Raw genomic sequence first — 13,522 nt, 5'->3', positions numbered from 1 at the left:
AAGAGTAGAATATTACAATTTTCCCTATAAAAATGTGGTTATTGCACACATTGTTAATAAAAGTTGTTAATAAAAGTTCATTTTATCTGCATATCAATTCAAGCTCAATGCTTTACTGTTAAATTTCCAATAAGCAAACATCTAATATTATTAGTAACTACACTTATTAATGCAAAGCAATAGTAATTTAATGATTCAATTAACTTTATGATAAATTTTCCCCTAGCATTACCAAATCAGGTGCTGGCGCCAACATCTGTAGAATATATAGAAGTTAGTCTGGAGACCTGTCTAACTGTTCTGTCATACTTCAGTAACTGTAGTGATAATGGCCATTTTATCTAAAGCAAACCGGTTGTCTGCACAGGCCCAAGATCACACGTTTGGACTTTAAGAAGAGCAAACTCACCCTGGTGGTAGTGGAGGATGATGAACAGGTAATGCAGGAGACAGAAGAGGTAATGAAACATCTCGCACACACATACAGTTCACACATGATCTGCTTGTGAGGGGTGATTGAAAATAGTATGCACTCAGTTTGGTGTATAGCTGGTATTAACATGCATCTTAAATCTCCTGTGACCACTTCTGATAAATGCAATAACATACATCTGCAATAACACAATGTGAGGTATGGGTCTTCGTGTAACCCCTCCACCCGTGTCCTACTCGCTCCACTCTGTGTGTGTGTGTGTGTTCTTGCTGAGACTGTTGGCATCTCTCCAGCACATTTACATTTTACATTTACATTTATTCATTTAGCTGACGCTTTTTATCCAAAGCGACTTACAATTGCTATATATGTCAGAGGTCGCACGCCTCTGGAGCAACTAGGGGTTAAGTGTCTTGCTCAGGGACACATTGGTGTCTCACAGTGGATTCGAACCCGGGTCTCTCACACCAAAGGCATGTGTCTTATCCATTGCGCCACTACCACCCCACGAGGAGTTAGGCATGCCTGGCATCTGAAGCACTACACACTTTATAAAGCACTGGAGCTGTGAATGAGGACAGAGACTACTCAGTCATGACACATGATGGTGTCAAATAGCAAAATAAAATGTATTTTTATGGGGGCTTGGGTTTGGTGCATTGCATTATGGGGTTCTGTTGAGTCTGGAAGTCTGTTGTAATTATTTCCCCCATTAATTCATCCAGTTGATTGTGACCAGTAATAAAATTATGTTTGTCATAGAAAGGTATCCCCATAGGATGCAATTAGTAGTCTTTGTCCTGTATGCGATTGTACAAGTTCTCCTTGAGGTGTATGTCATTGATTACTGGATACTGAGTCCCCCAGACTCCATAGGTCTTTGAAGTTGAACTGCTGATAAAAGTCTTAGAGAGACTTTGATTTGCTTAGAGCAGATTGAGCAACTGGTATTTTCTAGATGTATCTTTTTTTTTTTTCTGTCTTTGCTATCAGTCGCAAAGGCAGCAAATTAATTAAATACATTCTCTTCATGTTTTAGAGTGAAGCCCTGCATTGTGTTAATTTACACACATTCAGCTCATGATCTAGTGTTTTCAGTGTCTTGGAGCCGCTCGTTTTGCAGTAAACTGCTTACAAAGTATTTGGGAACGCAACGTGCTAGCCGTCTTCCCAAACTTGTAATGAAAAGCACAAAAACCAGCTGTTGTCAACACAAGAATTTTTTGGTTTTTTTTTTGCCAAAATAAAAGCTATGGTAGTAATTCAATTTGTTATTTTATGATTGGATTGATATACAATCGAACTTTTTTGTGCTAAATTGTAGAGCCTTACCAACAACCACAGAAAATCTGGTGTTTTTTTGTTTGTTTGTTTTTTAAGAAAAAACGAACACATTTTTCGCAAATCGCAACTGCAGTTTTTATCATAAAAATCACAATTAGAAATGTTCTCTAAATTGCAGCACTAGTAGCACTCAGAAATAATAGCTAAATGGCTTCTGAGCTTTTTGTGTACCCTTAAAGATAACTGTCTAGCCCAAATAAGCTTCTGTTAATTATGTAACAAAAGAGTCTAATCTAGTGAAAACCTTTCCTGAAGGTTGAGCTTACATGTTCTCAACATCATTCTCAGCATGTTCTTGAGTTTACATTTGTTTATGCCTTCTACATTCTTAAACCATTCATTCTGTGCTTCTTTTGTCAAACCAATGGATGAATTAATAGTACATTGCTCTAACATTTTGTACTCTGCCGTAGGGGAAAGAGCAAGAGCACACGTTCGTCTTCCGCATGGACCATCCGAAAGCCTGCAAGCATCTGTGGAAGTGTGCCATAGAGCACCATGCCTTCTTCCGCCTGCGTGGTCCCGTCCAGAAAAGCTCAGCTCGCTCCGGGTTCATCAGAATGGGCTCACGTTTCAGATACAGGTGAGTTTTTCTACAGTTCATTAATCATTCATCCATTGTGAGTGTCTGGCAGATAATAAAACAGGGAAAATAAATTCTACAGACATAGGACAGTAGCCGCGTTTCCATTACCCTTCAAATTGCGCAAATTGAAATTGCGAATTGAAAATACGCTTAATGGAAACACGTCAATTTCGCAAAAACTCCCATTTATCGCAAAAAAGTTTTTACGCTCTCATGAGGTGGTTTTTAAGGCAATTCGAAAAATGAATATTTCGCAAAACTGCAATGGAAACAGTTTTTGCGCATTTACAGTCACCTGACTTAGAAGACGCAGTGTGTTTGAAGTCCATGTATAGCTACGCAAATAATAATAATTTTATATTATTTTATTATAACATTTAATAGGCTATATTTAGAAGAGGCTTTTATGCAAAAAAGGAACAAAGCTGAGCGTGGAGTGCGCACTGGATGACACGGAGGCGCGGCCGCAAACACTTGCATTTTCCTATCAACAGTGGAAACAACTTATACTCTATCATTTCTGGTCAGACAGAAAATAATAATACATTATTCTCAACCACTTTTATTTGTGTAAACTCACAATAACAAGAAAATGCTGTGCTTTTGTAAAATAAAAGAAACAATCAGACGCACATGATCTCCGTAAACTGGGGCGCGAGAACTGAAACAAAATATAGCCTGTGTAGGCTAAAGCTTGAAATGTCCACTTTAAAACGAACAAATTCGAATCGAAAGCTAATACCTTCTGATTATGTAGGCTAATCCGTATGAAAGTTGCATTTCTCTCTAAAAGCGCATCTGATAACAGCGGAGATGGAGATGTGATTTTAGCCGACACTTAGAAAACAATAGTTTATTAATTATATTAATGGCTCTTCTCATTCAGCACTGCGGGAAATACATCAATTCCAGTTTCTAATTTGGCCTTAGAAAACCAGTAAAATCGACATGTTTTCCATATTAATTTGTGAATATTTTAAATGTTTAATAATGGGGCAAAAAGTCATAAATAAAGCACAGCAGTTGTGTGTAGCCAGTTCAAATTAAAATTTTGGTGTTCAACTTGTTTTAAGAAGACAACAACCGTTCATTTTTCGTTTTTCAATTAGGGGTTAAAAAAGGAAAAACAAATAGACACAAAAGTTGCCTACATGGATCATTTGGACAGAACACGAGACAGAATTATTTATTAAATTCATAAAAGAAACAATAATTAGCCTATAGGAATACTGGATTCTAAATCTCAAAGAAATGCCACAATCGGAGCAGAAATGAGGGCGAAACACCCAGAAACTCCTTATATGTGTCGTTCGGGGGTCTTTCCCTGCCATTAATGCTTGGATAACACGCCACGTCTCCTTCCATTAATAATAATAATAATGTCTAATGCGGTGGCTGTGATATTATAACCAACGTCCGTTGCCGTGATTTTTGGAATGACTTATCGCGAGAGAAAAAAAGACGTTTTAGTCGCATAACATCGGTTAATGGAAACGCCGTCATTTCGCAATAGTTTTTTATCGATATTTAGATAATAGCGCAAAACATTTGCGCAAATCTGTAATGGAAACGCGGCTAATGACTTAGAAACTTATCACACACTGAACTTAAGCAACTGCTTGGTAATGTTTTGGTGCTGACCCAAAACAAGCATTGTAGCAATGAGTTTTGCAGGGGAAAGCACCACCAAAATATATTTTAGACTACTTGGTTACTTGCTTTTATTGAAAGCAGCCTCTAATTTTGTGTATTTTAAATTTGGTGAAGGGATTGGCTCTTAAAAGCATTACATCTCTGCTTTGCTCATACAATGGCTTCAGTAGAGGCACATGTTAGAGTAGTGCATTTTGAGTAATGTGTATTTAGTTTAATTAGTATAATAAACCCATTATAATCATGCCCAATGGTCAGTTGAATGTTTTGTCTTTTTGCCTGGATTGAGATTAGACTTCCTGTTTTTCATAGGTCGTCTTTACAATATCTGCTGCTAAGTTGTAAATCGTAGCATGATCTGCTTTAAACGTGTATGTGTGTGTGTGTCCTTACAATGGAATTGTATCTTATCTCCAGCTGCCAGCCTGGAGCTTTGACGCTGTCCAGTTCGGCTTCCTATTGGCCAGGCTTTTTTTTTTGGCTGCATTTATTTTCGCACTTATCCAGGCTCAAGAATTAGCCTATTTTTATGTTAATGTGCTCTTTATTTTCCCCTGTGTGTGTCTGATTGTCTCATTTTTTGTTAATTTGTTTGCTAATGCTGGTTGGTCTGCTTATCCTCCAAGGAACAGTGGCATTACTCTTTCCAATGCCTTTAGACTTTCATTACTCTAAGCCCATAAAAGTAAATGTCTGCTGTCTTATCGAGTCAGCAGGGATTTATCATGAAGGTTTTAAAGATATGCGTGTAACTGACGTTAATTTCTTTTATTTGTGGGAAGTGGGAAGACAGAATATCAGACAACTAAGGGCAACAAAACTAGACGATCTGCCTCGTTTGAAAGACGGCCAAGTCGGCGTTATTCTAGGAGGACCATGCAGAACAGAGGTGAGAAGAAAAACTGTTCAGTATTGGGGATTATAATGTTAATTTTTAATGTAATAATAACACTACCAACCTTTTCAGTAACATGGCATTCTCAGGTTTAAGACATGTATTTTTAGTTTTTATTTAATGGTCTCAACAAGTAATAGCCAAATGAATTTCAGTGAACCAGTAATTATTATTATTTAAAAAAAATTATAGATGTCCCTGTTGCAGCATTTTTTGTCCATTTTGCCTCCTATAAATAGTTATATTGTAATCAGCTTTGGTTTTTTAGCAGCTCCATCAAATAGTTGAGTCTTCCCCTGTTCCCCAGCACTGTTTCAGCTACACGTAATTCTGTTGTAACTTCAGCTTTATGTGATCTTGCATAATACAAATGCTCATTCTTTTTTGTTTGTTTCCCTGCAGGTCCTAACAGATCCTTAGAGTAAGTATTTTACATTGCTGAATTGTGAAATGGAATTTAAATTTTCTCTTGTATAGTGATGAGGTGACTTCCACTTTCAACATCAGTCACAAAGTATTTGTCATTTGAAAGCATACCAACGCTCTGTTCAGAGCTGTTCACCACTTCTATGGACTCAATCATGATTCTATACTAGTGTGTAGTATTACTATTTGTGTGTGTAGTAACTGTTTATGAACTATGAATAATTTAATGTCCAGAGCCCTTTGACATTTAATTTTATACCAACATGCTGTCAAAACATAACTAGGGTCTTTTGAGTTAATTTCTTAACATGATTTGAATGTAATATAGGATATGAAGTACTACTACTACTACTTTACTTCATTCTTATTCCAGGGGGAAAGTGCATTACTAGTCTGTCAGCAAAGACCTGCTGTCAGGCTGAGTCTTATGTACCCCTACTTGGACTGTGATTCAGAGTTAAAGATGCAAATGTGGACAACATCATGTGCTAGCACTTTTGGAGTTCTGATTTATAGGGATTTTTTTAAGACTTTGCTGTGACTGAAACGGTTTAGAAATATGTGTAGTTCCTGTGGCACGCTATACGTTTGAATGTTTTAATGACCGTGAGGAGTGCTAGGCGCATGACAATTCCTCTTTAAGCTTAATTGCAGAGTAAAATATTTCTCGCGAGAACAATAATCAATGATGTGCACTTGACTCTGATATTATGGCAGACACTGTTGGATTAGTTCGGTGGTAAAACGGTCCATTGGCCAGTTTGAAAAGGTCTGATGACAATACTGTTCAACCACTGCTGTTGATTTTGTGTGCAGGCAGACAGTAGCCTAGTGATACTGTAGCCTAATGTGATCTTGATCATGTATGCACAATCTTCAGCTGACTGGGTTTTCTAAAGAGAACTTGTGCATATTTTTAGGATGAAATCTACAGAAAGTTTTGAACATGGGGCCCCCTGGTCACATGCTGAAACAACATCAGGAATGTCTTTGCTCATGCTGATCCAGTGTTGGTTTGACATGGCCATGTTTTCTGGTCACCTCTATAAAGGGACCATCTTTGTGCTGCCTACTGAAGTCAGTCAACAGTAGCTCATAAACCCAGACATAGGTTATATATCACTCACATTTTCTCTCTCCACAGTAACCACAATAACGGAGTGAACCCAAGCTTAGAAACAAAGGTAGTACATCCTTGCATTTACCTTACAAAAATATATACTTTTGTAATGTTTACCAATGTTTTTTGTTTGTTTTTTGTTTCAATCTTACATTGGAAGAAATGTCAAGTCATATTTCACTCCAAACTTGAAGAAAATTATTGCACATGAGTAAACTAAAGAAATCTCACAGTAATGCAAAAATTCTGAACACTTTAAAGGGATACTTCACCGTTTTTTCATATTAAACTATGTTATTCCCTTAACTAAGACGAGTTGATACATACCTCTATCGTCTCAGTGCGTGCACTAAATCCCTCTGTCTTGCGGCGAAACTTTGTCAGCCCAGTTCATTTAATATGGGCCAAGCAGAGAAGATACCAAACACCTCCACGTTTTCCCTATTTAAATACAGTTACTCGCGAAGTGTAACTCGACCTAGGACGGTGACACAAAACAAAACGTTGCGCTTTTCTAAGCGTGTAAAATGGATAACTATTTTGTATGGCGGAATACCATAGCAAGTGCTTGTAAGCACTTCGACTTGGCGCAGTAATATCTTCACTCGTGAAAAATCCTCTCACCGGCCCCCGCTCCCTCTAGTGAAGATATTACTGCGCCAAGTCGAAGTGCTTACAAGCACTTGCTATGGTATTCCGCCATACAAAATAGTTATCCATTTTACACGCTTAGAAAAGCGCAACGTTTTGTTTTGTGTCACCGTCCTAGGTCGAGTTACACTTCGCGAGTAACTGTATTTAAATAGGGAAAACGTGGAGGTGTTTGGTAGCTTCTCTGCTTGGCCCATATTAAATGAACTGGGCTAACAAAGTTTCGCCGCAAGACAGAGGGATTTAGTGCACGCACTGAGACGATAGAGGTATGTATCAACTCGTCTTAGTTAAGGGAATAACATAGTTTAATATGAAAAAACGGTGAAGTATCCCTTTAAAAAAGATAGTAACATACATTACTGTTTAAAGTTTTGGGGTCAGTAAGAATTTTTGAATTAATACTTTTATTCAGCAAGAATGCATAAAAAATTTTACAAAAAAAAGAAAGAAAATTTTACAAAAGATTTCTGTTTCAAAGAAATGCTATTCTTTTGCACTTTTTATTCATAAAAGAATCCTGAATTTTTTTTCATGATTTCTACAAAAATATTAAGCTGCACAACTTTTTCAACATTGATAATAAGAAATGTTACTGAACCAATAATGGCTGGGTAATTTGAGTAATGGCTGTACAAAATTCAGCATTGCCATAACGAAAACAAATTACATTTTAAAATATTAAAACAATTATTTTAAATTGCTACGTTTCTGTTTTTTGATCAAATAAATACAGCTTTGGTGAGCATAAGAGACTTCTTCCAAAAATATTACAATATCTTACCAACCCCAAACTTGCAAAAATGCACATCACAATTTGAGTAATAAATAAATGTTCAATTTAAATTTTGCCCCTTAATATACTACATATCTCTAACTAGTTTGATTTGAACTTGATCTTTTTTTATCATGCATTCACATGTTTGGTTTGTCAAGGCTATTTTGCTTTGAGTGTTTTTGTACCTAAATGCAGCCCACACTCATCTTTCCTCAGCCCGCCCAAACACGGCCTCCCTGGTCCGGTATGCCTGTGGTCAGCCCCCCACCCTCTGCACCAGGTTCTATGGAAATCGAAACCCTCCCCAGAAGCCCCGGTGGCAGCCAATCGGATAAGAGGAGGTGAGCTTCTCACAATTTTAATGCAATAAGACCTCTAAGCAGGTTAATCTGATTCCCTGCTGTTACTTCAGGCCCCCGCACAGCCGGTTAACATCACTTTGGCAGAGTGCAACACTTGTATAAATGATATGTTTGGGCTGTTTGGTCCTGCTGGTAGTGTGTTGGTGAGCTGGTGTGAGGTTGTGGTGCTGGCTGGTGACTGGTGTTGAAGGTGCTTCATGCTGTTTAGCTTTGACGTTGAGCAGATGGCTGCTACAGCACAGGAGAAAACGCCTGCTGGGCTGACAACATACATACTCTCTCTTTACGTGAAAGGCCTGTCTTTCTCTCTTACTTTCCCCCTTACTTTCCCCCTCGTCTTGCTCTATCTCCTGAGGCTGTCTTTGTGGTTATTGTGCTGTGCAGAGCTTTGCGTTAAACTTGAAATATTGAAAAGAAATTAAATCGGAAAGTGGGATTATTATGTGAGTGTTGGATATGTTGTCCTGTCTTATGAACAATTTGATCCTCGTTTTTCTAAACTTTGTTGTAGTCTGATGTTCTGAAACCCCAGTGGCCTTTTCATAAGGCAAGGTATGTACACTCCTGTTTTCAATCCTTCATAGACTCTCTTCAACCAATCAGTGCATTTCTGAGGGATTTCTTGTGATTGGCTTTGTATCAATAGTTTTTTTCTCGGGCTGGGAAAATCAGTATCAACATCAGTTCTGCTATTGCTTGATTATAGTCCAAACCAACCAACCTAATCAGTAGGGTACCTGTGATCTCAGCTGGACCAATAGAATGTTGTGTTGCAACTGCCAGATGAAGCAGTGGGCTCTCTGTTTTTGGCTTTGTGACTGTCCTGTCCTCTCTTTCATCAAACCTGAAACTAATTCAAAGGTGGAATCAACACAGACAAGTGGATATCCCTTCTCCACTCCTTTCTGATGACAATTTCTCACTTCTGTTCTTCTTATCTGAATTGATTTAGTCCTATTAATGCTCCTCACTAACCAAACAAAACCCCCTTCTGCCTAACCTAGTAAACAGACTAAAAATTCTTTCTTGTCTACGATTTTGTCCTCTCAAGTATGTTTTGAAGTCATTCAGCCCTATTTTGTCTCCTTACATCTGTCTTACCATCTGCTCCCCCATGACCTTGTTTTCCCATTGATCCATTAACATTGCTTATATTTAATTGAAAATTATAATAATATTGTAATATTAATACTAGTAACAATTATTTTATTAAAATGTATATTAATTAGTCTCAATAATAGTAAAAATATTAATTTAGCTTCTTAACACAATGATAAATTCATGAATAGTAAGCTATGAAAAATTCCTCAAATAATGAGTCAGTTTCACCGAATGAGTGAGATGGATTCAAACTGATATTTTGCTCAGGAGTTTGAAGATTGATTTGTGAATCTGTTCAACTAATGGTGCATCTCAATCAGCTCCCTAGTTCGATAGTCAGGGCATTGATCATGGAGTCGGTCATTTTAAAGGCTGTCTCAATCGTAAAATCATTCCAGTGCAATGAAACGTTCGCTCCCTAAAAAGTCCCACAATGTACCGTGAAAACCAGGAAGTACAATGTTTGCTTGATGTTCCCTTAACGGAAGTTCTAAAGCGCGAAACATAAATAACGTGAGCCAACTCACGACACGTAACGAAACGCGATAGATCTTAAAAATAAAATACAAACCATTATTTCATTATATGTCAGCATAAACATACATTGCTAGACAGGTAATGAACATAATCTAGCTAACATTTATAATTAATTTACGGCTGAAATGTTGCATGTAATGAACAAGCAAGGTATTTATAATAATGTACTTTAGATAACATAAAAAAAAAGAATATAATCAAGATATGAGTTCTGCTGTTGTTCAAAAATACCAGTAGTGATGTTGTACAATGAGGATGTTGTCATTTCGCCGGAAATAGTCCCAATGTGTAGTAAGCCAGGGTCATTACTTTCCTTACCAGTGCCCAATTTGTGTACACAATATACTGGTTCACAACCTAGAATGCTAGGGAGTTTTGAGACGCACTTGGGGATTGAGACACTCTAATTCATTAAAAGGAACATTATTTGCAAATCGGACATCTCAGATGTTCATTGTTGAATGCAACAACGACAGAAGATATATGAATCAGGAAACATTTGCATGCATTTTAAAGAGGCAATTAACTGGTGCCCTTTTGCCAGATAAAATCATATAAGACTCATTTATATTATCTTGTATTTGTGACAATTTCTTTTTGTAGTCTGGATTGGAGCTCTATCTGTCCTCTTAGGCAGTTAGTTACTGAAAAATCTACTACATATTCTAGCTATTATTCAAATGTGCAAAAGGTAGTAGTTCAGTGCTTAACAATACCCGTTATTTAAGAAGGGATTTAAAGCATGAAGATATGATACCCTTTTCCACTCAGAAATTGGCATATACAAATGTCATTGCATCAGGTTATAATTGGGATAAGTTTGATGCATGATATTAAACTACATTAAATTATTAGAACACATTGTGTGCTGATGCAGCTTGAAAGAGTGAAATAACATTACCAGGAAATACCTCCTCTATAGTGCATTCAAACTAGTGCAGTCATCTATAAACTATATAGATCTTTAATATATTTTCTATACATCATCCTCTGCCTTAACTCCTTCAACTTTTTACCTCGTTTTATGTCTTTGTTTTATTTCTCTCTTTATGTTGCCTTCGCTGATTTCTACAGTATTCCTGTCCCCTCATGCTAACACTCCCCCCTCCTCCACTGACCCATCCAGGCTTCACTCCCCCCATTCAATCCCAGCACTGACTCCAGCGTGACCGCCAGGCAACTCCCTGCTCCTCCTCTCAGACACGGACGCTGTCACACCCCCGCATTCCTCGGATACAAACTGAGCGCCAGGGAACGCCAGGATGAAAGGCATATTCTCTGACTGAGATCAAGCGAAACTACCTGGACTAAAGTCTTCCACTCATTTTAACCACAGAAAGAGTTCTATGTCCTTCCCCTGTTAGACTGAAACCAGCCAGAGTGATGAGATAACTTTCATCCTTAATGTGGCTGTGCTTGCAATGACAATGACTTGGTCATTATTCAACCACCTTTGTCACACAGGAAATGTCCTGTTGACATTTATTTTAGCTATTTATTTGACGTAATGTTATACCTTGATCAACATACTTACAGTTTTACTTGATTGTTTAGACCTACTATACATTTAAAACAAAGTTATTAGGTGCTTTTCACAAATAGGATACAAAATAGAGCATTAAAATTTCACTAAAATGAAGTGCTTAACTCAGAAAATGATTTGTCCACCTCAAGAGGTTGTATTTATTTGAGGTTTGCAATTTTTTAAACCCTATTCGTTTTTGATTAATGTAAACATTATAAAATATTAAAAAAAAAACACCAAAGTGGATAACAGTGCTGCCTGAATTGGGACCTGTTTATTTTTTAAAGGAAATTCATTTTATGGAAAAAATATTTCCATAAGTTTTGTGCCTTTAGGGAATAGGGAAACCTACTTTTACCCTATTTGTGGAAAGTGCCACTAAGATTATATGTTTTATTTCAGTATATCTCTGTGTAATCAGAATGATCTGATTATTGAACTTTGCCGTAAGTTCTTAGGGACTGTTCGTTTTTTTATTTAAGGGGCCACCGGAGGAGTTTTGAGATCTGTTGTCAAAAAAGACATGACCCTCCCTTCGCCAGCAATACATTTTTCTATGACCCTCCAAAATTATTGTGAAAAAAGGCATGACCTTCCCCGATAATTTATTGATTAGCCTACTTCTGTACTGGTTTGCGCTTGGCAAAGATGTTCAGATAGCCATTGTTTGTTTGTTTTTAAACCATAAACTCTTGCTTTCTCATCTTACTAGGGCTGTACCGATAGACCAAACCTACGATTCGGTTCGTATCACGATTTTTGATTTTAGATTTGGAAAAAATCATGTTTTCGGTGCTGATGCGGTGTGACTCGTTGAACATGTGGGTGGCGCACTGGCGCTGCCAACAAAGCATCTAAAAGCTGGCACAAAGAACCGGCAAAAGTAATGATTATTAATATGTCAAATATAGCAAGGAGACATTTTAATTGTTTATTAATAAACAAGTGTTTTCTGTGTCGACTGCAAAGATGAAGTTGACGATGCGTCGCGATCTTCTCAGAACGCGCCAGAGAGAAATGCACATTTCATAAGCAGAAAGCAGTCTGTTTTCCTTCGTTTTGAATTGTTCTGTTTAAAAGTAGACATTTCAAGCTTTCTATATATTTCTCAGGTCTGTGAGGCAAGTAGCATACCTTACGCTGAGTTTCGGTTCATTTATGAGACAAGAGTCCAGTTCACTCGCCCGCGCCTCCGTGTCATGATTATCTATTTTCTACTATATTTACGTATTATTTATTAAATCCAGATGAAACATTGATTAAAATTAAGATACAATTAATAAAAAAACGAAATTCACTTTAAAGAAAGGCTTTGCGCTTTCTGTTTGAGGTCTCTGTGAAATTTCGCTTTCAGAGCAGTCATGTCCGTAATGGAGAACTGACGCCCGTAACATTTTTTTTTTTTTTTTTTTCATAAATGCGAACACGAAATTTTTTGTTAATATTTTATGTTCTGTGGAGGCCGATCTTTATTCATCCGGTGGGTATATATCTTTTGGTTTGCACAGTGTAATTTATAGAATTACTAAAAAATATTTTGCCACCTAAAAGTTAAAGATTTTTTTGTGTCACGTCACATGTGTAGGCTATTTCCCTCATATTAAATATAAAACGCATGTGTAGACTGATATTTTTCGAATGTCTTGACTCCTTTCAGACGTTTCAAAATATTGGTATTAAATGCATTTTCTGAGAATATATATTTCAAGTTTTGACTGCAAATGTCACGTCCATTACACTGGAATCGCCCAATTTTAACGAATTTATCCTCAACTAGTTTTTGTGGTGTAGCCTAGGTCTACGTATTTTATTATGTTAACTTAAATAGGCTAATACTAATAGTAATTTAAAGATGTGGTAGCCAATGGCGATTCTAGGGGGTGGCCTGGGGTGGCCGGTGCCACCCCTGAAAGCTCATTGGCCACCCCTGCGGCCACCCCAGATCTGATAGGTAGGTCAAGTTCGTCAACACAAGAAACGAGAAATGTTGTCAATCAGTGATGACAGCTGATCAACTGATTTAGGGCCAGTTTCACATTTTTAACTAACACAGTAACGGTCGTACTGAGACTGTGAGAGCTGATTTCTGCTCAGCGGACGTTTGGCCATGC

General features: G+C 37.4%; 1 protein-coding gene and 1 long non-coding RNA gene across 4 annotated transcripts in view; one reads left to right on the top strand and one right to left on the bottom strand.

Annotated features, from left to right (window-relative positions):
• The window catches only part of epb41l5 (erythrocyte membrane protein band 4.1 like 5), a 45,219-nt gene that overhangs the window by 18,125 nt on the left and 13,572 nt on the right, over nt 1–13,522 (top strand). For 2 of the 3 annotated variants that reach the window (XM_082176373.1, XM_082176371.1), the window contains exons 11-16: nt 368–458; nt 2,191–2,360; nt 4,799–4,905; nt 5,314–5,332; nt 6,482–6,521; nt 8,103–8,227. In XM_082176373.1, coding sequence (XP_082032499.1) covers nt 368–458; nt 2,191–2,360; nt 4,799–4,905; nt 5,314–5,332; nt 6,482–6,521; nt 8,103–8,227 — 552 coding nt within the window. The remainder of the gene's footprint in view (nt 1–367; nt 459–2,190; nt 2,361–4,798; nt 4,906–5,313; nt 5,333–6,481; nt 6,522–8,102; nt 8,228–13,522) is intronic. The other variant, XM_082176372.1, reaches the window with a different exon arrangement.
• LOC309503666 lies at nt 367–2,184 on the bottom strand. Its single transcript, XR_014207798.1, has 2 exons — nt 932–2,184; nt 367–718 (listed from the first exon to the last, which is right to left on the bottom strand). It is a non-coding gene; the product is annotated as an uncharacterized lncRNA (long non-coding RNA).

The sequence above is a fragment of the Leuciscus leuciscus genome (genome assembly GCF_965113295.1).
Source record: "Leuciscus leuciscus genome assembly, chromosome: 7".
NCBI lineage: Eukaryota > Metazoa > Chordata > Actinopteri > Cypriniformes > Leuciscidae > Leuciscus > Leuciscus leuciscus.
This window is presented reverse-complemented; position numbering and strand designations above follow the sequence as displayed.